Consider the following 27,207-nt stretch of genomic DNA (forward strand, 5'->3'; position numbering starts at 1 on the left):
CCCAAAAGTATAGACCTGGGCTAAGAAGAAAGGATACTCTTTCATTGGGACTAGAGCGAGTTTATACATGACTCGATTAGCAACAGCCAACACTAGCGTAACACCAGACCAAAATATAATCCTACTGTTACTGTTGTTGGAATTGGAATTGGAATTGGCATTGGATTGGGCTTCTGACTGTGAAGATGAAGACCGAACCACGAAGAATTTAGGGTTCAGTCGGCGCCGATGAGCAATGTTGTTGTTGTTGTAAGTCAAGTCCCGGATCAATAATCAAACACAACTAAAATGAATAACTCTCGTTTATATTAATCAGAAAATCTCATTTAAAAAACTGATTACAAACTATCAAATCCTAACTCGGTTTAACTATTGATGAACCCTAACTCGATTACATCTTGTTCACCCTCTATAATGTCTAGCCATAACTCTGTTTATATAGACTAACCTAACTTGCTGACAAAGACATTACCAAATATAATAAACCCTAATTGTAACACCATAAACTCATAACATATTAATGAATCTCATAGACCCAATAGTTCCAACTTGGTCATCAACACGACAAACCTATTAAGTTGGAAATTACTTTCAACAGTAAGTGAATCCATTATTAATGTTCCTCATTGCCATTCCACAATAGGGATTATTAGGGTTTTGTAGAAAAGGAATGAATGATTTTGATCCATTCTTATTATTATTAAGTTTGAATAATTTGAGTTGGAATGTGAGATTATTAGGAGTAAGAGCAATGGTATTATTGCACGCAATACCCATTTGATTTTGACTTTTAACACCAATCAAATTCAGAACGAGCAAGTAGAGAAGATTCAATCCGTTTCAGTTTTGGATTGGATATTTATATTCATTCATTCTCACCACCTACTACTTCATTTTCAACTTGTCCATTGATTTGGGCACGTGCCAACAAACACTTGATTCATTCTCACCGCCTACTATATTATTTTCAACGTGTCCATCTTTTTGCGCTAATATATTCCTCCTGTGTTACATGTACCATCTTTTCTTAGATAAAAACACAATTTTAATTATTTGTATCTCTTCAGGAGATACCGTTTAAGAATATTCTTTGTTTTGATTTTAATCATTTTTCTTCTAATTATTTTTGGTGTAACATATTTGGAACTGACTTAATTTGGTACATGCTTATTAGTTGGGGGCAACTCTGGAATAAGGGGATTGATAAACACTGAAGTGCCGGGCGTCGAGCTGAGCTGCATGTTGACAGTTGACAATGTCAACATTGTCCTTGTGATCGTAGACAAGTGAAAGGGATTCTAACAGTTTGGCTAATGGACTTACGAATGAATTTTGTGATCTATGATGTGACAGGTTCGGCTATTAGCCTCAATCAAAGTAACCAATTGATTTTCCAATTAATCGGTTCAATTTATTCGATTATTTTTTTTTTGTTCTGTTCAGTTAGTTTTGATTAATAACCATCATTCCATCACAATCTATCTTTTTAAAATAAAAAATTAAGTAAATTGTTTTCAAATGAAAAAAAAAACATAATATAAAACAAAATAACATTCCATTAAACAAATTAAAATATAATCCAACGTTGTCGACATCATAAAAAATAAGTTTTATGTGCATTTACAAAAAGAAAAGGGTATAATAATGTAATTGTACCTGTCAGTATCTTATACGTCCAAGTTACAAAAAATGCAAGCCATACATTCAATCAATTTATAACTAGTATCGTTGCGGGGGGTTTGTGAAACCATAGCCTGTATACAAAAACAAAAACAAATGATATTTCATCTAAACATGGTGTACACAGAGAAAAAGATATCTAAAACATTTTATTCCAGCACTATCAAGTTCACCAATATACAGCCTAAAAGTCTAATTTAGAAACCCACAAACCATAAAAATGACTTCAACATCACTAAAAAGTCCAAAAGGATAGAATCTTGATAACATCATATTTTCAATAGGTTTTTGAGTTCACGCCAAGTATTAAGTAGATGATACTATACAACGATCCTTGCAGCGTGATCTCCAGTATGACCCATGAATCAACCATCTCCACCAACTTATCTGCTTGCTCTCATTAAGACCAGAATTACAGAACTTGATGTATAAAAAAAACACAAAACTGAGAGAAAAAAACCAACATAAAACTTGTTAACGTAATAGCAAATTAGCAATTCAAATAAATATATGAAATAATTATAAAGCTAAAAAATAGTGTAAAAGCCTTTCACACCTTGCACTGCATTCATGATTCACCCATAATTTTTCTTCTAGAAGGTTGCTTGGTATATTTGATAGTTTGATGTTGGGGATACATCATCACTAACAAAACTCGAAGTTGAACCAACCATGTTTCTACAATGCTACATATTGGTGAATAGTGAAGAGGTAATGCTGCAAACACAAAGCAAAGTGATAATACGAAAATATCCTAATATATTCACCATTGCATTCAATTAGAGGCGTCAAGCTAGCTAGAAATCTAACTTTGCAATAACCCATGGTAGTACATCTAAAGATCCCTCTAATGCAACTTTTCTAAACGAAAGTCAAATCATCTGCATATAACTGTCCAGCGTCCCCTATTTACATGGATGCTTTATAACTTTATTTTGTTTTGACTTTGGAAGTGCTTTCACTCATGTTTATGGAATAAATTACACATACACATTATAAAAGGAACAACTGATGTCAAATCTAGCAATGAAGATAACTCAATTGTGCTCATAAAATCTATTAAATGTAGTTAATAATAGTACTTGAAAATAAAAAAAGTGTCAACAAATATAAAGAACCTATAGATTTGAGCGATCTTTAAACCTAAAGTCACTTTGCACATGGTAGAATCAAAATAATGATGCAAACCTGTTAGCAAATTGATGATACTATATTACATACCTGCTTTAAAGAGGAACAATTAGTAATTAGTAAAATAAAAATAAATGACTCAACTTCTGACGGGATCAGTCCATTAAAAAGCTCTAAATTTCTTAACATGTACCCGGATTTGAGGAGGAGGAACGGTGCCGACTACGGTGCTTGTCAAACCCTTTGATGAGTCTGCATGAATAAATATACATAATAGCTTAGTGGATAATAAACAACATCCATTCTTAATATTCATCTATAATCCATCAACAATAAGTGATATTATTCAAACTTGAAACTAAATATAACTTAAGACAAATCTTCATGCCTTTTGTAAGCAACTGAAACTCACCTCACTATCATAAAAGTTGAACAGCAATATGAACTTCGTGTTAGTTTTTAGGGTCTCAAATTTGAATCAATGAAGATCCTCACCATATGCAAGAATTGCAGTTGTGTTTCTTAGCAACATTCTTGATCTTTTTAGTCCTCAAAAAGCTTCTTAATTTGGATAAATCTGTTAACTTGCATAGCCCCTCAATATTATCACTTATTAGTCTCCCCTAAATAAAAACAAATTGAAAATCAGATTTCACAAATTTACGGAAGTTTATATACCTCAAAATATATTGACTAAAAACTGCATATCATCAAGAAAACCATCGATCTGTGAGTGTGAAGGTTTGATGGTACGGTGGATAGATCTTCATGTAAAGATAAATCAGTAACAAAAAGTTGAAAGTGGAGAGGTGACTCACAGGGACACGTGGAAAGGTTGATACGTGTAACCAACAAATGTGAAAGGCTCCAGCCAAAGAAAAAAGTACAACATAATAAACCATAAGTACAACTTTTAGTACATGATTCACTCACTACATTAACAGCAAGATGTATAACACTTAATGCACAGAACAGTGAAAACATGTTGCATATTAATATATAGTATAATAATAATAATGTATATGATACATATCCGCATAAACTAGAGCTTTGAGTGAGATTAAAAAAGAAAAGAAAAAAAAATGATATAGTGGCCATGTTGTAAGAGAAAAAAAAAGGAGAGAAAGAATGGGGTCGTAGCTACACATGCTGAAAGGAAAGCCCGTATTTTGTTTGTTAACATGTTAGTTTGTTACAACTCGGATGTGTTATGGTTCAAACTTCAAAGTAAATGATCGATAACGAGATCGAAGAACTAGAGAGAGGAATTTTACTCAAATCATGGATCCCATCTTTCATTTCCTAACTTCGATTAAGTACACAATCATTAATGAATGTTACAAAAGACCTCTTCTACTACTAACCCCTACCATAAGACCCCTACATAAATGTATGTTATACCATAACATGATGTGTTTCAAAATCGGGATTTTGTGATTTTTGAACTCCATTTTGCTAGGCAGTGATAGAATTATGGTGATTAAGACGTTGGTTTTAGCGTTGTTGATATGATTTACCTAAAAACATTTGATCTAGTGGTATCAAGGTGTTATGATTTTTGCTTTTTCAAATAGTTAATGTTAAAAATCTCATGAGTAATAAAAATAAACATATAAAAACCCGTCAATAAAAGGTTTTGATTTATTAAGATTTAATATAATTATAATTTATAATAAAATAAAATATATGAAAACCAACCAATTTTATATGAGGACACTTGAAAGATAATGGCATGACTCGCTAGTTGAAAAAAGTAAGATTATTATTTTAGAATAGGGATGAGTGGGTACAAGTACCGACCATGGTACCGAAAATACAAGTACTGATTTTCTCAAATTCTTTGTTAATTTGAAAAGTGCGTAATTTAGTGGCTTAATACATGTTCAAGTTTAAACTAATATAAGTAAAAAAATTCAGCAATGCGGGTTCATGGACCACTGCTCTTAAGAGTCTTGGTTTACCCATGCTTCTTTTCGACATGTCGAGTCGAATGATTTGGAACATAAAACAGCTTCAAACATAAAACAGTACAGGAAACGTGAATCAGCAAGGAGCTAAATTACAACAGCCCCCCAAATACAAATAGACAAACGCTGGTCAAGTCTTAAATTTTCCGATCCCGTTCCCATGAGTCTAGGACAACTTAACCAATTAGTTTTCAAAGTTCATGTAAAAGACTAAAAACAGGTCACATCAAGTTCACTAATTCATTTTTCTCAACTAATGTTCTTAATCAAGTCAATTAACGACTTTGATTATTTATATTTATTTATATAATTCTAAAGAAAGATGATTATCAAGATAACCCCCAACTAATGCAAAAGAATAAGACCATGTGTAGTGGTCACGTTATGGCCGCGTTGTGGGGTGAAAACGCGGGGGGTACACCGCCCCCCCTCGCGTTATGTTAAATTGATTTTTTGGTGCGTTGTATACAAAACGCGCAAATGGCACACAAATCAATATATGTTACCGTTGAGAATCAATGTTAATAGCCGTTGGGGTGGGTCTTGGAGCATGCTTGTTGGGTGGTGGTGACTGGTGTCCGGTGAGAGGTTGGATGTTTCCGGCGAATCGATGTTGTTGACGGTGATGTTGTGGTTGGATGTTTTCCAGCGAGTTGATGTTTCCAGCGAGCTTTCCATGGATGGTGATGGTGACCGGCGAGTTGGGTGGTGGTGATGTGGTGGTTGATCACCGGCGAGATGAGGTGTGGTGGATGGCCGGAGATGGTGATAGATCTGGCCGGAGATGTGTGTCCAGAGGTGTCCATAGATGGTGGTTATATATTACTTTTTTTGAGTTTAATGAATTATTATTTAAAAAAAACAAAAACAATTAATGGTGACTGGGCGCCACGTGACGCATAACCCCTAGTAGTGGAGAGTTATGACTACAGCCTTTTTTGTATAAAACCATAACTCTGACTGGGCGCCACGTGACGCATAACCTCTGGTAATGAAACTTTATGACTACACATGGTCTAAAAAGGGAAAAGCCCCACTATATTTAACATTAATACCAATAAAAAATCACACACAAAAAAATATTTTTTAATTCATACCTGAACAAAAGTAATTAAGATATACATTACTACTGTACCAATATGATGTTTCAATCAGCAAATTTTAAATTTATTTACAGAAAATGAACAAAAAATGTTTACGGGTCAATCAAACTAGACCTGCATAGTCTTGAATCAAAATTTGATTGCAAAAAATTAACGAGCCCTTAAGAAATTATACTATCAATGTTAAACAAAAAATGACATTATGGGGGTGCTTCTTTCTTCTTGTTAACAAAAAATTAACGAGTTCTTAAGAAACGTTGAAGGGCGTTTATAGATCTCCGTCCCCGGTTCATCTTAGAGCATGCTTCTTTCTTGTTGTTCGAATATAAGGCTGAGGGGTGTGGAGCGTGAGAAAGGGCGCAAGAGGACAACCACTCGCGCCCCGGGGCGCGAGCACCACACCACCGAGGCGCGAGAGGGGCGCGAGAGGGGCGCGAGCGCGGAAAAAGAGGCAGGCGCCAGGGGGTTCGCGGGACAGGTTGAGCGTGAGGGGCATGGGGAGTGGTGAAAATAGCCGTTTGAAAGATAAAATGAGCCGTTGGCTCTTAATTTTTTTTAAAAAAAAAATTTCTACTACTATATATTACCCATTTTATACAACACTTTAACACAACTTCAAAAAACACCAAACTTACCCATTTCTTTATACAACACTTCCTATATATTACCCATTTCTTTCAAACTTTTTTAAAAAAACCTTTACAAAATCCTATATAATACCCCTAAATCAACCCATTTTTACCATATCAAACACAACTTCAATCTCCAAACAACCCATCGCCCCATTTTTTTTTTAAAAAATAATGTCGTCGTACTCGTCTGATTCCGACTCCTCCGAAGAGGATGATTTGCTTCTTCATGTAGGGGGAGTTTTGAACGCAGCCGTGGTAAATCTCTTGCAAAATCAAGCCCATCAACCCCGACTCCCGAGGGTTAGAGCACCACCTCGTGATCGTGATCGATCGGGTGCTAACGATACTTTGATGAGGCATTATTTTAGCCCTCAACCGGTATACGCGGAGTCGGATTTTCGAACTCGTTTTCGAATGAGCAGGCAATTGTTCACGCGTATAGCGAGTGATTTAGAGGCACGGTATCCCTTTTTCCAACAAAGGGAGGATGCTAGGGGTCTTCCCGGTTTTACCCCTCTTCAAAAATGCACGGCTGCTATCCGTCAACTAGCGTACGGCATCTCGTCGGACGCTTTGGACGAGTATTTACAGATGTCGAAAAGGGTTGCACGTGAATCCCTTCATTTTTTCTGCCAAGGTAAAAAACATTAATTTTACTTTTTATTAAATATTTATTAAATTTTTTAATATATATTGTACGTAGGAGTCATATCGACTTACGCTCGGAGATATCTGCGTAAACCTACAACGTATGACATCCAACGCATATATGAGGTGCACGAGGAAAAACATGGTTTTCCTGGGAAGCTAGGTAGCATCGATTGTACGCATGTTGGATGGGCTATGTGTCCAACGGCCTAGCGAGGTCAGTTCCACCGTGGTGATCATGAAGGGCCGACCCTCATACTTGAGACGGCGGTGTCACAGGATCTTTGGTTTTGGCATGCTTTTTTTGGTGTTGCTGGGTCAAATAACGACCTTAATGTTATCGATCAGTCACATTTGATCAACGACCTTATCGACGGGGTTGAACCACCTCAATCTTTTGTTGCAAATGAAGAACTCTTCAAGTACGGGTACTATCTGGTCGATGGTATTTACAACGAATGGGCTGTGTTAGTTCAAGCTTTTACAGATCCAGTCGCCGACAAACGGAAGTATTTTACGAAGAAGCAAGAGTCTGCTAGAAAAGATATTGAAAGAGCTTTTGGAGCTATAAAAAAACAATATTATGTTCTGGCGAACCCGATACGTTATTGGACTCGGGAGAGGATAATGGACGTCGTCTACACGTGTCTTATCCTACACAACATGACGTTAGAAGACGAGGGCAAAGCTATATGCCAAAACTCCCAAGGTGACATTCCGCCACAACCGTCCACAATCAGTGATCAACAAAAACTTCATAACATAGCAAATATCAAGAGCCGTGAGATACACGGGGATCTTCGACATGAGTTGGTTGAACATTTGTGGGCGAGGCGACCAGAGGATCTTGTATTAGATTAGTTTTATTATTAAATATTATTGTTTGTTTAATTTTTAGTATGTTTTTTTTATTATATGAATTTTCAAAAAAATGTGTGTTTTTTTAAATAATTTCTTGTTTTTTTAATAATACGTTTTTTTAATACATTTATAAAAAAATAAAAAAATAAACCGCTCGCGCCCCCTCTCGCGCCCCTCCACACCATGGCCCGGGGCGCTATCACCACTACCAACACCCATCTTATCAAGTTTCTCTCTCTGCCACACGTCACAATATTATTGGCTGGCGCCCCCACTCACGCCCCCTCTCGCGCCCCCCACACCCCTCAGCCTAAGTTCTAAACAAATCGAGAGTGCTGGATGTGATCAAACAAACAGTGAAACTTGGCCCGGATTTTCATGTAGTAACAATTAGTATTAGGAAGTACGTCAAGAACATGATAGTGTATGGTGTCCAAACGAACCATATCAACAATAGAAGCACACTAGTTTTAAAAATATTTATTTTTGTCGTTGTTGTCCTCTCATTTGGTTGTAAACCAGCAAGTTAAAAACGGCATATACATGCAACACATGCTATGTCACTCGATTAACGTAGTATTTGCAATACACGAAGACGTTTTTTAATGAAACGTCTTCGAAAAAAATCAATCAGTCAGCATATGACAATGCATGCACATGGTCTGCGCGACGCAAACAAAAGAGCCTGCACAACCCTTTTTTAGAAAAACAAACAACACCTAAAACTTTAAAGTCAAGTTTATCATTTGTTTTATCATTTCTCGGTTAGTTTATGAGTGACCCTAGGTCCCTACATTGGGATGCAACCACACATACTCTTAGCTACATAAAGGGCACTTGTTCATAGGACGTATTTTTCAATAATACATCAGAGTTTACTTTATCAATATAGTATAAATTTGGTTGGGCTTCATATTCTAACACAAGACATTTGTTAGTGTTTTTTTAGGCCGGGTATCGTTCTATTCGATGAGTTACACAAGAGTTAGTTTGGTTAACTCGTTTCATTATTTGAGTTTCAAATTCTTAACATTGCTCACATTCCCCTCAAGTGTGACAATCAAACCGCTATTCATTTTGCTAAAAATATGGCTTTCCATTAATGAATCAAACACATTGAGTTAGACTGTCATTTTGTTTAGAAGAAAATTCAGGATAATTTAATTTAGCTAACTCATACTCATACAACTGATCAACCACAAAGAGTTTGTTTAGTCATTAACGTTCAAGTACAATTTCCAAGGTGGGTTTGTGTACACCTCCAACTTGAGGGGGTGTTATCTTTAGCAATCATCATAGTCCAAATAAGAAGATGACCCAGATGAGTTAATGATGGTACAAATGATGACCAATAGTCCAGATGATTGGTGGAACATTGCTATTTTCGGATGAGTTATGGTTGATACAGATAAACAAAATGTTCATCCGGATTGAATAGACAGCTAGATGATACATATAGTTGGTTATTTTAGTGGTGATTTATAAGAGATCACTAAGAATAATGGATGAAGATGTGGTTGTGGTGTACGAGAATACATGCCAAAACAAAGCATGTTTTTTTTTTAAAAAATAACGAAGTTAAAGTCCTGACAAGAATAGAGTATTCTATTAATGTAGTTTAAGAGTACGATGTAGATGTGTTTATGAGTAGTTGCTAAAATATGCATACTTACAATCAAGGTCGGCTTCAAGGCTAGTCGGACCTCAGCCATCGTTGCGAACATGAAAATTTTACTTTATATATATATATATATGATGAGTATCATTACAGAACTGTTAAATTATTTAAGAACTTGAAGAAACCCTTGAAAACTAATGTTTTTTATAAAAAAATTTGTATATTAATGTTCTTTGATAGTAGTTTTATCATTATGTATATCTATATCTACGAATACAGTTTTGAAAATTAGTTTTTATAGATATCTATGTTTTGTTTTACACATATGTAAATTTGTTAGTACACAAATTTTACATATATGTAAACTTATGATTAATATATGTAATCAAAATTTTTTATAATATATATATATATATCTTTATATATATATATATATATATATATATATATATCTTTACTATATATAATACATCAAAAAAGGGTAAATTAAGACACTTAATTTTAAGAGTTTTACAAATGCTAATGTATAAAGTACATGTATAATTAGGGGTAAGGTTGTCTTTTAAACACAATTCACCCAACTTACAAGTTTGCTCCCTCATCTTTAACCATATTATGTTTTTAGTTATAATGTTAAAGTAACTTCCCACCCACAATTTTTAAACGGAAATAATTTTTTCGTACGTTAATATTTTTGTAAAAATACCGCATCATAAAAACGAGTATTTTATTCTCTTTAATTTGAGTATAATATTGTTATAAAATTTTCAATTAAAAAAATTAATATGTTGCGTACGGGTGTTTACTACCGGTTTTGATTGTTTTAAGTTAAGCTTGTGAGTGCAACCGTTATTACCCATCTTTTGTTGTCCAAAACCAAAACTAAACCATTAAAAATTGAAACCCAGCCGTTAACGGTCTGGTTCTGGTTTGGTTTCACACTTTAAGTTTTGATAATAAAATTTGTTTAAAATGATTATTAATTTAACTATATCATCAATTCCAACTAAGTTAACATATGATACTTGAAAGGATAAAGTAAGTAAAAAAACCATCTGAAAGTAAAAAACCCAGCCGTGAAACAAAACCAATGACCGGTTTAAACAGTTTCTAGGTAAACCGAATCATGAACACTCATAATTGTTACGTGATTAAAGGGTTTGCGTTCAAACACCCGCTGCATCACGCGGGCACCCGTCTAGTGTGTGTGTATATATATATATATGGTGAGGTTACTGTACAATAATTGCTTAACGTACAATAGGTACGCGAGACGCTCAAAGGCAAAAAATTCTAAAACACTCAGCCAAAACTAAATCGCTCAGCAAACGCTAAAAAACGGGTTTCATGAAAAAAAGTAAAAATTGATCGATTAACGATCCAAAATTGTTTTTCAGTGAACCAATGATTAATTGGATATGTAATGACGATTCCGAGATGTTAGGATGTGATTTCATGGATCGATTTCGTAAATATAGGGTATTCACGTACCTATTGTACATTAAAATATTATTGTATCATATATTTTCTCTCTCTCTCTCTCTCTATATATATATATATATAGGGGATGGTTCAAGAGAGAAATGATATTATTGCAAGAAATGCAATAAATGAATATGGACCACTAGTTTTGTTTTAAGTTTTAAATGCTTAAAGCTAAATAAAGAAAGTATTAATCAATCTCTTTCTTCAGTTAATATAATTAATAAACTATAATACTTATCTTTTTTTTTTGAACGGCAAATTATGATTACTCACGGACCACTATACTTATCTACTTAATTAATATAACTAATTAAATTATTATAATTGGAAAATATTAAGAACTCATTTATTTTTATAACTTATTTTTTGTGTCTTGAATTTTTATCCTACACAAGTATAATTTATTCATACATTAAAATTTCTTTCTATCCAAAACTAATTTCTTCTAACTCAATATATTAATATCCATCAAAGCATACTTACATTATAATGGATAATACCAAAAAACTATTTTACATGTGTTTGCATTAAAAATCAACAAAAACATACAACCTACACAAAAACGTATAATCTACACTTGTTCTAAGAATAAGACAACATATAACCTACACACGAAAAACATATAACCTACACTTAAAATGTATCATCAATGAAATACACACGCACACAAAAACATATAACCTACACATGAAAATTTTATCTTACACAAATACAATTTATTCATACATTAATTTCTTTTTATTCAAATCCAATTTTTCAAACTCAACATATCAATATCCATCAACACGTAGTTACATTGTGATGAATAATACGTACAAAAAACTATCTTACACAGTTTGCATTAAATGTAAATAAAAAATATACAACCTACACAAAAACATATAACTTACACTTGTTTTAAGAATAAAAAAACATATAACCTACATACGAAAAACATATAACCTACGCATGTGTAGGATATGTGTATCTTTGTGTAGTTTATATAATTGTTGATGTCGAATTACATATGTAAGTTGTATGCTTTTTGTATGTTGTACGTTTTTATCGCTCAAAACAAGTGTAGGTTATATAACTTTGTGTATGTTGTATATTCATTGTTTACATTTAGCGGACACATTTGCATGATATTTTTTTATTATTATTTATGACAATAATTTTTATAGGCATACCAATTGAAAAAATATATATATATTATGTTTTGATATTTAGTGTTAAAAAACATGCTAATAAATTGAGTGAAAATTATTTTTTTTTTAATATAAAGAATAGTATTATATGAATAAATTGTATTTATGTTGAATAAAATGAAGAATGTGTAAATAAAAAAATAAAACTAAGTAGTGTTTCTATATTTTTAATTATTATAGTTAAATTAGTTAGATATATTAATTAGAGAGAAATTTATTATGGTTATATTAGTTGTATTAATTGGAAAGAGAGAGTGCATTTATTATTGCATTTACATATTTTTTATTTATTTTTTAAATATTTAACACCTAAAATAAAATTAGTGACTCATATTCATTTATCTCATTTCTTGCAATAATTTGATTTCTTTATTGAACTTAAACATACACACACACACTAAGAGATGTGTAATGACAACTTTTAAGCACTTAAGCTCATAGTAAACAATTAGGGGGTGTTTGAAATTTCTTATTTTTACCTTCTTATGACTTATGACTTACCCATAAGTTATAACTTTATGACTTATGAAACATTTTCACTTACACATTAAACAATTCTAAACATTTTTTTTAACTTTTCAATAAGTTATAAGAAGACAAAAATAAGGAATCCCAAACATCCTTTTAGAAGAACACAACGATTTATTTAACTTTGTTTTGTATTTTTTATCGCTACAATTATTTAATTTTCGTAATCAGAATCATAGTCAATCTTCAACAATTTTGATATACATAAAAAGTCTTTTTCTACACCCGACATCTCTATTAAACGTGAATCTCACTACAGTACAGTCACAGGAAGGAGTTTTAGTCAAATATCGAGTGACGCAAAGTCTTACACGACTCACGAGTCAAGCCACCCACCAACCAAGTGAAATCTGCCTAAATCTTCACCAGACCCACCGCAGCCTGTTTTTTCTTCACAAGGTACGATTCAATTTCTGCATCGATTGATTTATGCATCGTTTTAGGTTACCATTCGATTTAATATTTGCGGGTCAATTTCATCTAGGTGTTATAGATTTTTGTTAAAGCTTGGATCTTTATGGGTCGATTTCTATATGGGTGTTCTTTTTTGTTAAAACTTGGATCTTTATTGTTTCTGGGCTGATTTGCAATCTGGGTATTTTTGATTTTTGTTAAAGCTTGGATTTTTTTTAGTGTTTCTTGTTGTATATGAACCATTGATTTTTGTTAAAGATTGGATCTGTGAAAATATAAGAGTGATGTTATTGTTGATTGGATTAGGTTTTGTTGAATTTGGATTTGAATCGGTTGGGGGAAATGGTAGCGTCGAGGGAGGAAGAGGAAGAGGAATGGAGAAGACGGTGGTAAAGGCGGTGGTTGGGAACGGGACGGGGACGTTGGTGTTGATCGGGCGGTATGTGAAGAAGGAGTTTGAAGGAAGTGGTGAGTTTTTAGGGAAGATTGATTGTTTTGTATGATACTGGATCGTATAGAGTTGAGTATGAAGATGGAGATTGCGTGGATTTGGAAACTCGTTAAGTGGTTAGTGATACTGGTGGTGAGTTAGCTAATGGTGATAAGGTTGAAAGTTCGGTTCTTAAGTGGATGGTGAATCCTCTGATTTAAGTGATGATGAGCAGCCTGTTAATGTGGCGGAGGTTGAACGTGCATTGCTCCCACCGCCACAATTGCCGCTGTCTTCACGAAACTTTGGAGTCCCTGAGGAGGGCTGCATATAGCCTTTTGAGGTTGATTAGTGCACGCTTGTTTTTAAGTCACTTTGGACTTGATGAGTTTGTTGGTGCTCTTAGTTGTTCTGTCCACATTACACTGTTGGATGCTATTCATGCTGCTCTTATTCGTGTGGAAAGTCTCGCTTCAGAAGGTTTCGTGCTCGCATTGAAATGCCAAAGGGATTTATTTATATTCAAATTGTGCGTCGCGTAACACGTGTGGTTAAAAACATCTTTGTTAATGGTTCTTTATGAAAATATTTAACAGTTTTATGACAAAGATAAGAAAAGGTATCTGCTTTAAAGAAACGTGAGACTGTATATATGAAACTTTCACGCAAACCGTATAATCTTTTTTAGAAAGTTAAAGCCAGAGAATTATAATACACAAACGTCTTTCTCGGTGTTGTATTTGAATGCCTTACTTTATTGTTATACATAGAGTGCTTGAAAATAAATAGTTTATGAAATTTCAATGCTAAAAGATAAGGAAAGGTGCCTACTTTATAAGTCAAGTTCTTTCACTTGTCGAGACGGTTTTCAAAAATAATAGTTTCCAAATGAAATATTTATGGATTCTTGACTCTTCTTTTGCTCAGAAACATGGATTGGAGCTTGCTTGATTCACTGACTTGGCCAGAGTTTGTAGTAGAAAGTTGACTACTTTGCTCTATCTGCTGGTAGAAAGTTGAAAATTTTGCAGCTGCTATGTGTCGGCGCATCAAATTCTGCAGAACTAATGGCAGAAATAGACAATCGTGAAGACGCTGAATCTGGCCCTGATCCCGTTGGAGTTGTTGTAAATGATGAAAACCGACCTAGACGAGGCCGCCCTGTTGTAAATTACGGAAAGAAGCTTGTGGAAGTTCCTAGAGAAAGATGTGGTTGGTGTCTTTATTGTAAAGCTACAGTTGTTAGCAAAAGAATGCAGCCTTGCTTCTATTGCAACTTATGTTATGTTCATGGAAGAAAGTTTATATGGTTTAACAGTCGGGCCGTTTTTGAATACAAGTTATAGAAATCAATGGCAGAAACATGTTGAGGAAGCTGTAACTTTGAGTGAAATAAAGGCCTACTTGCTTGAGGTGAGTATTTTGTCTTTATTTTCTTTTATCTACGATAGTAAATGAGATTGTTAATTGCATTTGAAACGATTTTTGAAAATGACTTTTAGTTTCTTTATAAGACAGTTCTCGTTTAGCAAACCACATACAATCCAAATCTTAACCTAGTGTCATTTGAAAATAAAAATCAATAATTAGTCGATAGCTGATTACCATTATTATTATATATTAAAAGAAAGGAAATCTGGCAGTTTATTTACCCATGCCAAGCAGGTTTTCCCAAAATGGGCAGTTAAATGGACCACAATTTTAGTTGCTTTAAATAAATTTTTACAGGCCATTGTCATCGTTTTTTTTCTTTTTTATTTCCTCTGGTCTAGATCTAAACCAACTCTTTATCACTATCCAATTCTCCCCTTTACATCTCTATGCAAAACATGAACTCTGAAATTGCACCACGGTTGCCACACTTTCAGCCACCGGCTTCTCTCTTTAAAAGAGTCGTCGTTGCAACCATGGCGGTGGGTATCCACTTCGAGCGGGCCCTCCAGACTGCCCTTCTAACGCCTTTTATGAAGATGATTGGTGTATCGCATAGCTGGGTGTCTGTTATATGGGTGTTTGGCCCTTTAGCAAGTACTATTTTGACACCCTATATCAGATACTCTAGCAACACGTCAACCTCCCGCTACGGACCCCGCCGTCCATACATTGCGGGAGGAGTGTTAGGTGTATCTGTGGCGATGCTCCTTTTAGCATATTCTGCTGACATTGGCGTGTCAGCAGGAAAACCATTTGAGATCGTTATATTTATTCTTGGCTTTGTTTTGCTTGATCTTGGTAACCTTGTAGTACAAGGTCCATGTAGGGCACTCTTAGCTGACCTAGCAAGGTCAAACCCCCTCGAAGTCAGGACAGGAAACAAGCTGTTTGCGTTTTTTGCAGCTATAGGTAAATTTTTAGGTTACCTAGTAGCCTTCTACCCCGAATGGTACATGGTTTTCAAGTTCACAAAAACAGATGTGTGTGACATATATTGTGCAAACCTAAAGTCATGCTTCATCATAGCCCTGGGGCTTCTCGTATTTCTTACTGTTATTGTGTTGCTTTGTGTGTCTGAAGATATTTTTGTGCCACCGCCGATCGACCCCAGTGAGCCGACCTTCTCTGGTTTATCTGGGCCGATGTGGCTCCTGTGTATAGTCACTTTCTTGCATTCACTCGCCTGGTTTCCTTTTATTATCTTCAACACTGACTGGATGGGCATGGAGATACACGGGGGTAGCGTGTTGGCTAATTATGGGCTCTACGCCCTTGGAGTCCGCGTAGGGAGTTTAGGCTTGATGATCAGTTCTTTTGTATCAGTTTTGGCGATCCTTTGCCTCGGTTGGTTGGCTAGGAGGCTTGGTGGGATTAATAAAGCATGGGGCTTGTTGAACATCCTGTTGTTCAGCTGCCTAGCATTCACAGTTCCGGTGACGAAGCTGGCTGCTACCTCACGGGCGAAGGGTGAAGCTTGGCCACTTGGCGGGGTTGTCCCTAGTGCCGCTTTGTTGATTTACACTGTTATTGGTGTTCCATTGGCGGTATGGTTAAAAATCTATCAAATTGCATAATTCATACTTCAGCATATAAAAGTTGTATTAATATGCAATTGCATATTAATATATACATAAATATAAGTATTTTGTATAAAATTTATACATAGTAAATAGCTGATACAAAATACAAATATAGAGTTGTAGCAATCCACATACCACTGCCCATACTAGAAGAGTCAAAGTTGAACAAAAGACAAATTAGACCCCAAAGGTCAACTTTGACCCTGTTATGATTTATATAAAGAATTTTCTTTGGGAATTTTAAATAATTCTTTTATTGTGTCAAAAAATTAACTTTGAACAAAAGGGTTAAAGTTGACCGAAAGATAGACTTGACCCCAAAAAATAGTCTAACTTTGACCCTGTTATGATTTGTATAAAGAATTTTCTTTGGGAATTTTAAATAATTATTTTATTGCTATTTGATTAAGGGATAATTCTAAAAATGATCCTAAACAAGAGAGAAAAAAAATGATCCTAAATTGGTCCAAGTTCCCAAACTAACCCATCAAATATGTACTGAGAAGACGCTTGTTGTATATATTGCGTACCTGGAGGATGAATTCGATCATTAATGCAAACCTGTAACATAGATTTCAGTCTTGGTTTCTTGAACAATTGCCTGGATTAATCTCTGAATTGTGAATCACTTTCAGATAAACCTATTTGCGGGTTACACGCAATGATTTATCGGATAAGACAGAGATTTTCTGTAGATGGAATTGTATTTTGATGATTCTGTGAATGTGATGAACCAGAGAGAACGAGTAACCGTCTTTCTCTTCGTATGTATGCAATCGAGAGTTTCATTATTCTTGTGCCAGGGAAAACATCGATAAATGTATATAGTCAATTCCCACATGAGCCCAAACATTAGTTAAGCCCATTTTACATAACACTTAAACCTAAGTAAATAAATAACAAACCCATTGTTATTATAAAAGCCCAAATAACCTTTAGGATTAAATCGAGCCCGCACTCCTGCATCACCTAACTCGTTTAATCTCTAACGTTATTTCCTCGATCGACAAGGTAATCCAATAACACTAAAATATCCAACAACGCTTTGGTAAAATAAACGACGAGATTTTTAAACCAATCAAATTTTGACATGTGTAAAGGATCTGACACACCAGACGAGATTTTTAAAAATCTCGTCTGTTCTGACCATATTTTTAACTTAATTCACTTTTTATAAAACAGTCTACCAAGACGGTTTTTTTATGTTTCTTATCTGGTCCGTTCAAATTATTATTTTTCCTAACTTCATCTTCTTCATCTTCATCTTCATCATCTTTATCTTCATTTTCTTCTTCATCTTCTCCGGCATCCACAACCCCACCACCGTCTAACACCACCTCACCGCAAACCTGTCGCCGCCGCCGCATCACCACCGCCAACCAGTTCTCCACCTCCGGCAGCCATGGCGGTGGTGATGCGGCGGGTGGCGGTGAGGTGGTGTCGGGTGGCGGTGAGGTGGTGTTAGACGGTGGTGAGGTTGTGGATGCCGGAGAAGATGAAGATGAAGATGAAGAAGAAAATGAAGATGAAGAGGAAGAAGTTAGGAAAAATAATAATTTGAACGGACCAGATAAGAAACATAAAAAAACCGTCTTGTTAGACTGTTTTATAAAAAGTGAATCAAGTTAAAAATATGGTCGGAACAGACGAGATTTTTAAAAATCTCGTCTGGTGTGTCAGATCCTTTACACATGTCAAAATTTGATTGGTTTAAAAATTCCGTCGTTTATTTTACCAAAGCGTCTCCTCAGTATATATTTGATGGGTTAGTTTGGGAACTTGGAACTATTTAGGATCAATTTTTTTTTTCTCGCTCTTGTTTTGGATCATTTTAGGAATTATCCCTTTGATTAACCTTGTACTTTTGTGGCGTAACTCAGGCTACCTATAACATTCCCCATGCTCTCGCCTCCTCCTATTCCCCTAACTCTAGATCTGGACAAGGTAAAATTTTTTACTATTATTTTTCAATAGTACACATATGTATTTTCAAAATTTTGATTTACAATCTTATAATTTACAGGTCTGTCACATGGTGTTTTAAATTTGGCGATCGTTATACCCCAGTTATAAATAAAGCCTTCAAATATTTGTCTATAGTATTGTCACACAATAACTTACGAGTTTAAATCGATTGTTTGTAATTCTACAGATATTGGCCAGCATCTTCAGTGGACGATTCAGTTCTAGATTCAGGGACGGTTCATGCATACCCGTCTTTATGGTGGGAGCGGCGGCGGCTGGACTCAGCGCGATCATTGCGCTCACCGTCCTTCCGTCACCACCGCCTGCCACGCGGTGGGGTTATTTGAGAGTGTGACTTTCCAGCATGGGATTTGGTAATTTGTTTTAAACTTTTAGAACTGTAGTATGTATATATACTAAGTAATTTAAAGTAGGTTTAAGCCATGATAGGAGGAGTAAGTATATCATTTATGAATGCAGGTCTTTTTCAAACTAGAATGATTATTACATCTTTAATGAATTCAGAATCTTTTTATTTGTTTTGCATCACCAGCGCGACAAAGTTAATGAAAATATGATATTTTACCCAAGTCCTCCATGCTTTGCAAATAGATGTAAAGGTTTTAATTTTATTGTATAGTCTTTTGTATAACTTTTGTCCCAAGTATCGCCTTGGCCAGATTGTACTTTGTAAACAAGTTTTAACACACAATTTGAACTTTGCACCATCACTAACACCCCTGAGTCAAAATAGTATGTGACTATGACTGACCTGCAGTTTGACTTTACTTGTTTAATATGTTTACGTGCTAGTTTGACTCATTCACCAACTTACCATACTTTCTCATAAGGGCCATTTGACCAAAAACTTTTTTGAAAAATTGTTTTAAATTTGAAAGTCGAGATATATGCATTAATGAACTTAATACGTAAATAAGTCATTCGTATAAAAAAATTCCTTGATTGACACGAAGTAGCTAACTCCTTGGAGCCGTGAGTTTCTTTTTCCTTTTCTTTTTTATAACTCATACAAACGTTCTTTTTATTTTTTATAAACTATTTGCTAATAACTATGTTTTTGATGGTACAAGTTTTAACTTTATCAAAGAAATTTCATAAACTTTATGAAATCACTTCGGGAAAATTTTACAAAAAAATACAGAAAGTCTACAACTCATAAACATTCCGGTAGAAATTTTGTTATGTAAAAACTTGTATTAAAATACCAATAAGTTTATGTAAATACTTATACCAACGTAATTGTATAACTCTAATAAACCATAAAAAGGTAATAAAATATAACAGACTTTTAAAAGGTAAGTTCCCTTAGTTTATTTTTCCCTAGGTAACTTGTATTAAAATACCAACTAGGATTTAAAACTCCACGCTTTGCGACGGGACCGATAGATCGAACAAAAAATGAAAGTAAAAATGCTAAACCATAAGCTTGCTGCAAGTCAACGCGAAGTCAGTCTGTATCAAGTTACGACATTAAAACTAAACAAAATAAGTAAAAACACTTCAATGCTAAAATACAACAAATTATCATATGTTGAACCAAAAAAACTCAGCACGTTACAGCTACGAATCAACACAAAGTCAATTAGTATAAGCGGTACCAACACACATTCGTAAACATAAATTAGTAAGCCAAAAATATATTTTTTAAAAGCGACGTATCAAACGTTGTAACGCAGATATAAAATTATGCGACAAGGATATATTTTTAAATCATGAAAAAGTTTCGATCATTATAAAGACGAACTATAAAAATATATGAAAGCAAAGTTTAAGAAAACCGTCTAACCGACAAACAAAACATGTAAAACAGATACTTGCCCAAGTTTAGTGTTTAAAAATATAATGTGTAAAATATTTTAATTAGTTGAAATAAATATTATCATTTTTATTTATGGAATTATAGTTAGTGAGTTAGTAGTTATAATTAATAAATTAAAAAATTAAATAGTAAAGTGAATTGTAAGTTTGTGAGGAGAGTTGAATCCACCTTTTAATATATATATTAATAAGTTATTCTAATGAAATTTAGTTGCATGCATATATCCCTTTGTGCTGGTCCGGGATATGTCACACATGCCCTCCAATATTCGTCGGGGATACATACATAATACATGTCCTCCAATATTTAATCAGCGTACCTGTTCACGAGATGGGATATATATTATGGACAATCAGGTCATGTAAACCATAAAACACAACGCGTTCGTTGACGAACTTTATGTTTATTATAAATTTCATATACGTTGTCGTTTTTTTATTTTTTAAAGTGGTGCTTATTTCAAACTTTGAACACAAGGAGTGTTGGGTATTACTTTTAACCATAAGAGGGGTTTTTGAGGTTAGTATTAGCTAAATATGAGAACAATAGGGGTGTATGAGAGATCATAATTGTAAACCACTTATTCGTCACTATCAATAGCAATTTAACTCTTATTCGTCACTAACAATGACAATTTAACTCTTATTCGCCACTAACAATGGCTATTAACTCTTATTCGTCTCTAACAATGGCAATTAACTCTTACTTTGTCATAAAGCTTTTCATTCCCTGGTTGCTCTCTTATTTGTCAATACTAACCCCAAAAGCCCCTCTTGCGATTAAAAATAATACCCAACAACCCTTGTGATCAAATGTTTGATAAATAAAAAATTCACTTTTTATTGATCATTATGTCTAAGATGGATACAGGTTATCATAATCTCGACCACCTATAAATATATCGTTAACTTTCCTGCATATCTGAGCCGCCTTTATCAGTGGCAGATCCAAGATTTTTTTCCAGTGGGCTCACTATTCGGGTTAGTTCGGATCGCTTCGACGGTTCGGGTTGTTTCGACAGTTAACATAATAAAAAATACGATAAAATAACAAAAAACGAACATCGTCATTAGAAATTTAAATTTAAAAACACATAACACAAATGCATGGTCAAGTCTATTCGTTTGCAAATCTATTCCAATCTTTCTCCCTGACTTTCTCTTATTAAATCTATTCGGTTGCAAGATGCACCAACAACATTTATTAAATTTGATACTTCCTTAAAAAAACTAAAAGTTTCATGACGTTTAGTTATAGGATCCACAACAAGAAGTTGAAGCTAGTGAGCAAAACAATGTACATCACTAATTGTCCAATTCAGTTAACGAATTTCAACATAATAATTCATTCATTGTTTATTCTAATTCTAATTTCAACAGATAAATAAAAATATTTAAAGCATAAAATTAACAAATAAAATTACATTGAAGGACTGAAGGGTCAAGAAGAGGTGGCTGAGGGTGATGACCGGACAAAAAAAACGGAGGAAGAATGAAATTATGATGCTGTGTGTTATGGGCTATATCAACTGAAATTATAAAAGAAAATGCATAAGTTATTATTATTAGATGGTAAATTACTCATAAAAATAGTGGAACTTTTGGTTTTAGGTTTATTAATGATATATTGATTATACAATCAATATATTTTTTCTTTTACTTTTTACTATTTGTGTGATTAATATTACCAAGTAATAACAACTTTTTTTGTCGTAGCCCGTCCAATCTATATATCTACACATTACTCCCATTACATATTTTTTGTTATTTTTTTTTAGTCGGTCCACCAAATTGTCTCTGTAATCAAATTACTTATGGCAGAATTTTTTGACTTTATCTTTTATTCCAATTTAGCCCAATACACACTTTATTCAATAAACCACATTTTTTTGTAAGATACAAAAAGTGTTCTCTCTAGAAAAGTTCCCCTTATAATTTACTGTTTTACCAGTCTCTTCTAATCCATTTTTTGCCTGCATGTTTTCTTCAAATATGCTCCATCGATTTTTACTTATAAATAATTGCTTAAATAAATTAGCTTTAATAGGAAAGTTGTTGGAAAACTTGCAACAACATACTTTTGTAGTAATTTTGTAAGAAAAGTTGTTGAAAACGATTTTCAATCATGTGTTTTCTCCCCACGAATATTTTTGTTGGAAAATCATTAGAAATTGGGTTTTCCAACAATTTTTTGTCTACAAAATTCATTATAGCACGTTTGTCGGTTTTAACAATAGACAATGTAAGAAATACATGATACAACAAACAGGTTGATTATTTATATATATTTATATAATCCTAAAAAAAGATGATTATCAAGATAACCCCCACAACTACACTGTGTTCCGTTCCCGAGTTCATTTAATAAGAGAAAAGAAAGGAAAAGAAACTAGGATAGAAAAGAATGAAAAGGAAAAAGAAAAGTTATGATTTTCTTTCATGTTCCCGAGTTTAATGAAAAGGAAAGAAAATTAAACATGTTATGTGTTCCCGAGATGAAAAGAAAATAAAAGTGACAATTTTACTATTTTACCCTTTTAGCAATACTTCATGAGACCTTGCAAATGAAGTCAAATGGTGAATCTGCACAAGTGTGTCAAAGATGACACATGGATCTGGGCTTAAATATGATGCTGAACTTGAAGAAAGTCAACATTCCAATAACATTTGGTGAATTATATTCCTCATATCGCATATGTATGATAATGTATAAGCTAGAATATTTACACTTTTGTCCGGGTATTTAAATCATAATTTGATGCTGCACGTTCCAACATCCCGCTGCTGCACATTCCAACAACCATAACCTGCAAAATCAGAACATAACATAAATCATAACCTGCCGATGCGCACTATGCTTCATGTAGTTTGAAAACTGATCAACAGTCGATTAGTTTTAGTTTGGGTTCACGGTTCCAACCATGTTCTGGCGGGTATATACCTGAACCAGACCGTTTCCAGTTTTATGATTAAATTCAGAACCGAAACCATAACTGTTTATGTAACAACTAAGAAGTTTTACATTTGTGCTTCAAATCACCATTAAAGAATTATAAAACAAGATTTGAGAGAAATTTTGTATTTTATGAACTTAAAAGCATTGAATTTCAAATTAACAAACAGCAAATTATTTGACAATTAAGGAAGAAAATGCATAGCCTAGCCTGTTGATTACCTCTAACTTTCTTTCACTACCGACTTAATTAACTCAAGTGAGAAACAATATTAATCCTTCCTTATCTTTTAAACCCTATATGCAAAATCAAAACAAAGTGTTAGAAATTAAATTGAAAATACCTGATAAAGAATGGTTGACACCAGCGTTGAGTTGAGAAGCAGATGTAGCCTGTGGGACGTCGGAGTACAGTACTGTGACGATCAATGGTGGTTTAGGCTTGGTTATGGAAAAAAGGACGGTATGACCTGATATAGATAAGTTAGGATAACATGGTAATTGAGCTTCATCAGATCTTTTCTCTTTTCCTTTCTTTTTGATTCTTCCCAATTTGGAAGGAAAAGAAATACCACCAGTTTTCACACACTTTCAATTCCTTTCTCTCCCTTTCCCCTCCTAAAAAAACTCTGAAACACCAAGATATTTCTGATTCCCCCCATTTTCTTTTCTTTTCTTTTCTTTCCACAACTTGACTCTGGAACACAGCGCTAATGCAAAAGAATAAGAGGGGAAAAAGCCCCACTATATTTAACATTAATACCAATAAAAAATCACACACAAAAATATATTTTTTAATTCATACCTCAACAAAAGTAATTAAGATATACATTACTACTGTACCAATATGATGTTTCAATCAGCAAAATTTAAATTTATTTACAGAAAATGAACAAAAATCAATCAAACTAGACCGGCATAGTTTTGAATCAATGTCTACCCACTGAAACAAAGAATGACATTATGAAACGAAAGAAAATGGATGTAAGGTACAACTCGTGTTATATAGCGTCCAAGTCCGAGTCTGAGCCCGGCCCATGCTTGCTACTGATACGCTGAGGTACATTGTATAAAACGAGACCCAACACAAGGATCACACTCCCAAACAGGAAGAATGGGCTCAAAGTAACACCTTCAGGGAGATATGGCAATGGAAGGGAAAGTATATAGATTGTCGTTGGCACTGAAAAGTAAACATACCGCACAAGATTACACCTCAAATATGGAATAACCACGATAATAATATAGTGACAACATTGTGTGTGCGTCAGAGAGTGAACCTGATAAGACAATTGCTAGTGAAGAAACAACAGCAGAGGAAATTTTGACTAGGTTGAGAACGGATATGTTGAAGGCAATATTGGTGACTATGTAAAGTAATGGTAAGAGTGGTGATCCATCACAGCCTGAAGTAACAATCATTAAGAAGCAAGCACAGTCAACCAGCACATTCAATTCATTATAAACATGTAAACTGCAACCAGATAATTATTGTGATGATCAAGATCTAGACAAGAATATTACCAGATGAAGTGTTGAGAAAACAACCAGCACCACTCTTTACATATGAAGGAAGCTCATGAAAAGGTATGCCTTTGAGATTTGACAAGAATGGAAGAAACAGAAGCACGAAAAGAGCCTGCATGTTGAATACACATTTGGGTTATCGACTTTTTATATCTGCAAACAAAACAAGCTCTTGCAAAAGAACACTACACTTTATAGACAAGAATGTGTTCTATTTGCATCATTTAAAAATGATTCATAATTCACGCAAATTCTTTGTTAGTAAGTCTTACAAATGGATAGATGGGACAGCACATCTACTGATGTGTTGCTCTCCATGATATTAAGAATTACCTGGAACCCGGAACCAAATGAATTGACAACAAATATGTCAAGCAACTTCCCCTACACGAATAAAATTACAACAAAAGTTAAACGTCACTACATATACTAACCGACCAATGTAAATTCTCAAAGGCTGTAAAAAAGCATACCTTAAGATGGGTAACGGCATCAATAAAGACATATTCCTGTTCACTCAAACAAGCTAAAGTTAATTTACCGTTTTTTTTTTCCTTATAATTTTCCTGAAATATGAACTTTGTTCCTTGTATTAGGCTAGTTACCTTGATAATAGTTGCACCAGCCTGAAATGCACTTGATACCACCATCATAATTGGCCATAGTAACCCCACCCCCGAAAGCATTTGACCACTCTCTGATCCACTGTCGTAAACAAATACACTTTTAACACACACATGTAATAGCCAAGCTTATCATATTACAGTCTAAATATGATATCAAGGGAACTATGGTATACTTGTAAGTAGTGAACAACGAAACACCAGTTGTTGGTTATAGAAATAAGAATATTATGATACCTTGCAATAGCTGTAACAACTCCAGCAGCCACAAGTAGACATCCTGCGATTTTATTCCACGAGTACCTTCTTCCTAAAACTAGAGCAGAAAACCCCAGCTGCCATAACAAAAACGTCTGCAACGAAGCGTTTACATGAACCCATGTAAGATACATGCACTATACATATATTGTAAGTTTGTAACTTCAATTCTTAAGTTATATCAAATTTATCTTGTTTGGTTTTGAGTTGTACCTGTCAAAACACCTAAACACTTTTTGCGCAACGGTTTTAAGTTTTAGAAAGTAACTGGCGTGTCAAATATAATATGATTACAAAAACTATACTATTTCAATAAGAATATAAGTTTGAATAAAATCCTTTAGGAGGTTTTATGCGTCATAAAAGAACTACCTATTTGACCGATTGTTAAATACTTTTTTGCAGAATTTAAGAATACCTGATTTAATATTGGTATAGCTGGTCCAGGTAGCACTGCTGTGATAAAAATAAAGACAAAGTTTTCAGGTTTTCAGTTATACTAAGATAACAAGTTTAATTTGAAAGAAAAAGATACCTGCAGCGTACATCCCGGAAACAACTCCTAGTGCTTCTAGCATTCCGATGACCGCAAATCGCCATTTCGGGAGAGTCATCATGTCGTTAGTTACAATTCCAGCATGATGCCTTATATACAATATGGAAAAATAAATGGCTACATACCTGTTTGTTTTAAACAAAACAAAAGAAAAGATATCATCCATCACTTGATTTTGATACAAATAATCTTACATTATATAATAATTACTTACCCAAAAGTATTGACCTGGGCTAAGAAGAAGGGGTACTCTTTCATTGGGACGAGAGCGAGTTTATACATGACTCGATTAGCAACAGCCAACACTAGCGTAACACCAGACCAAAATATAATCCTACTGTTACTGTTGTTGGAATTGGAATTGGCATTGGATTGGGCTTCTGACTGTGAAGATGAAGACCGAACCACGAAGAATTTAGGGTTCAATCGGCGCCGATGAGCAATGTTGTTCCTGTAACTGAATCCACGTGCTGCTGCATTATTATTATTATTAATGTTTGTCATTGCCATTCGACAAGAGGGATTAGGGTTTTGTAGGAAAGGAATGAATGATTTTGATCCATTATTATTGTTATTATTGTTAAGTTTGAATGATTTGAGTTTGAATGTGAGATTATTAGGAGTAAGAGTAATGCTATTATTGCACGCAAAACCCATTTGATTTTACTTTTAACACCAATCAAATTCAGAACAAGGAAGTAAAGAAGAAGAAGAAGTTTCAATCAGGTTGAATTTTGGATTGGATATTTGGATATTCATTCATCCTCCCCACCTACTACTTCATTTTC

At 34.2% G+C, this 27,207-nt stretch overlaps 1 protein-coding gene, 1 long non-coding RNA gene and 1 pseudogene across 2 annotated transcripts; 2 read left to right on the plus strand and 1 right to left on the minus strand.

Annotated features, from left to right (window-relative positions):
* Window positions 1-27,135, plus strand: LOC143578201 (uncharacterized). The gene is made up of 3 exons (XR_013143219.1): window positions 1-253; window positions 599-819; window positions 27,115-27,135. It is a non-coding gene; the product is annotated as an uncharacterized LOC143578201 (long non-coding RNA).
* Window positions 15,514-16,692, plus strand: LOC143578185 (sucrose transport protein SUC8 pseudogene; annotated as a pseudogene).
* On the minus strand, window positions 24,192-26,863 carry LOC143578200 (protein CLT2, chloroplastic-like). Its single transcript, XM_077061858.1, has 10 exons — window positions 26,634-26,863; window positions 26,399-26,544; window positions 26,282-26,319; window positions 25,843-25,958; window positions 25,588-25,687; window positions 25,456-25,491; window positions 25,316-25,366; window positions 24,980-25,094; window positions 24,736-24,861; window positions 24,192-24,638 (listed from the first exon to the last, which is right to left on the minus strand). Exons 1-10 carry the CDS (start codon window positions 26,699-26,701, stop codon window positions 24,457-24,459), a joined length of 978 nt encoding a protein of 325 aa, XP_076917973.1. The 5' UTR covers window positions 26,702-26,863; the 3' UTR covers window positions 24,192-24,456.
* Window positions 27,136-27,207: the final 72 nt, after the last annotated feature.

This window comes from Bidens hawaiensis, unplaced genomic scaffold, assembly GCF_021521415.1.
Source record: "Bidens hawaiensis isolate Kalapana, Puna unplaced genomic scaffold, B.hawaiensis_p1.1 tig00029060_1, whole genome shotgun sequence".
Lineage (NCBI taxonomy): Eukaryota > Viridiplantae > Streptophyta > Magnoliopsida > Asterales > Asteraceae > Bidens > Bidens hawaiensis.

What these genes read in the sequence shown, in the direction of transcription:
- LOC143578200 (XM_077061858.1), bottom strand. Translation starts at nt 26,701, where the DNA reads ATGTATAAACTCGCTCTCGTCCCAATGAAAGAGTACCCCTTCTTCTTA. An exon ending in CTATACCAATATTAAATCAG is followed by an intron (nt 25,959 to 26,281) that starts GTATTCTTAAAT and finishes GCTTCGTTGCAG; the next exon opens with ACGTTTTTGTTATGGCAGCT. An exon ending in GTTGTTACAGCTATTGCAAG is followed by an intron (nt 25,688 to 25,842) that starts GTATCATAATAT and finishes TGTTTACGACAG; the next exon opens with TGGATCAGAGAGTGGTCAAA.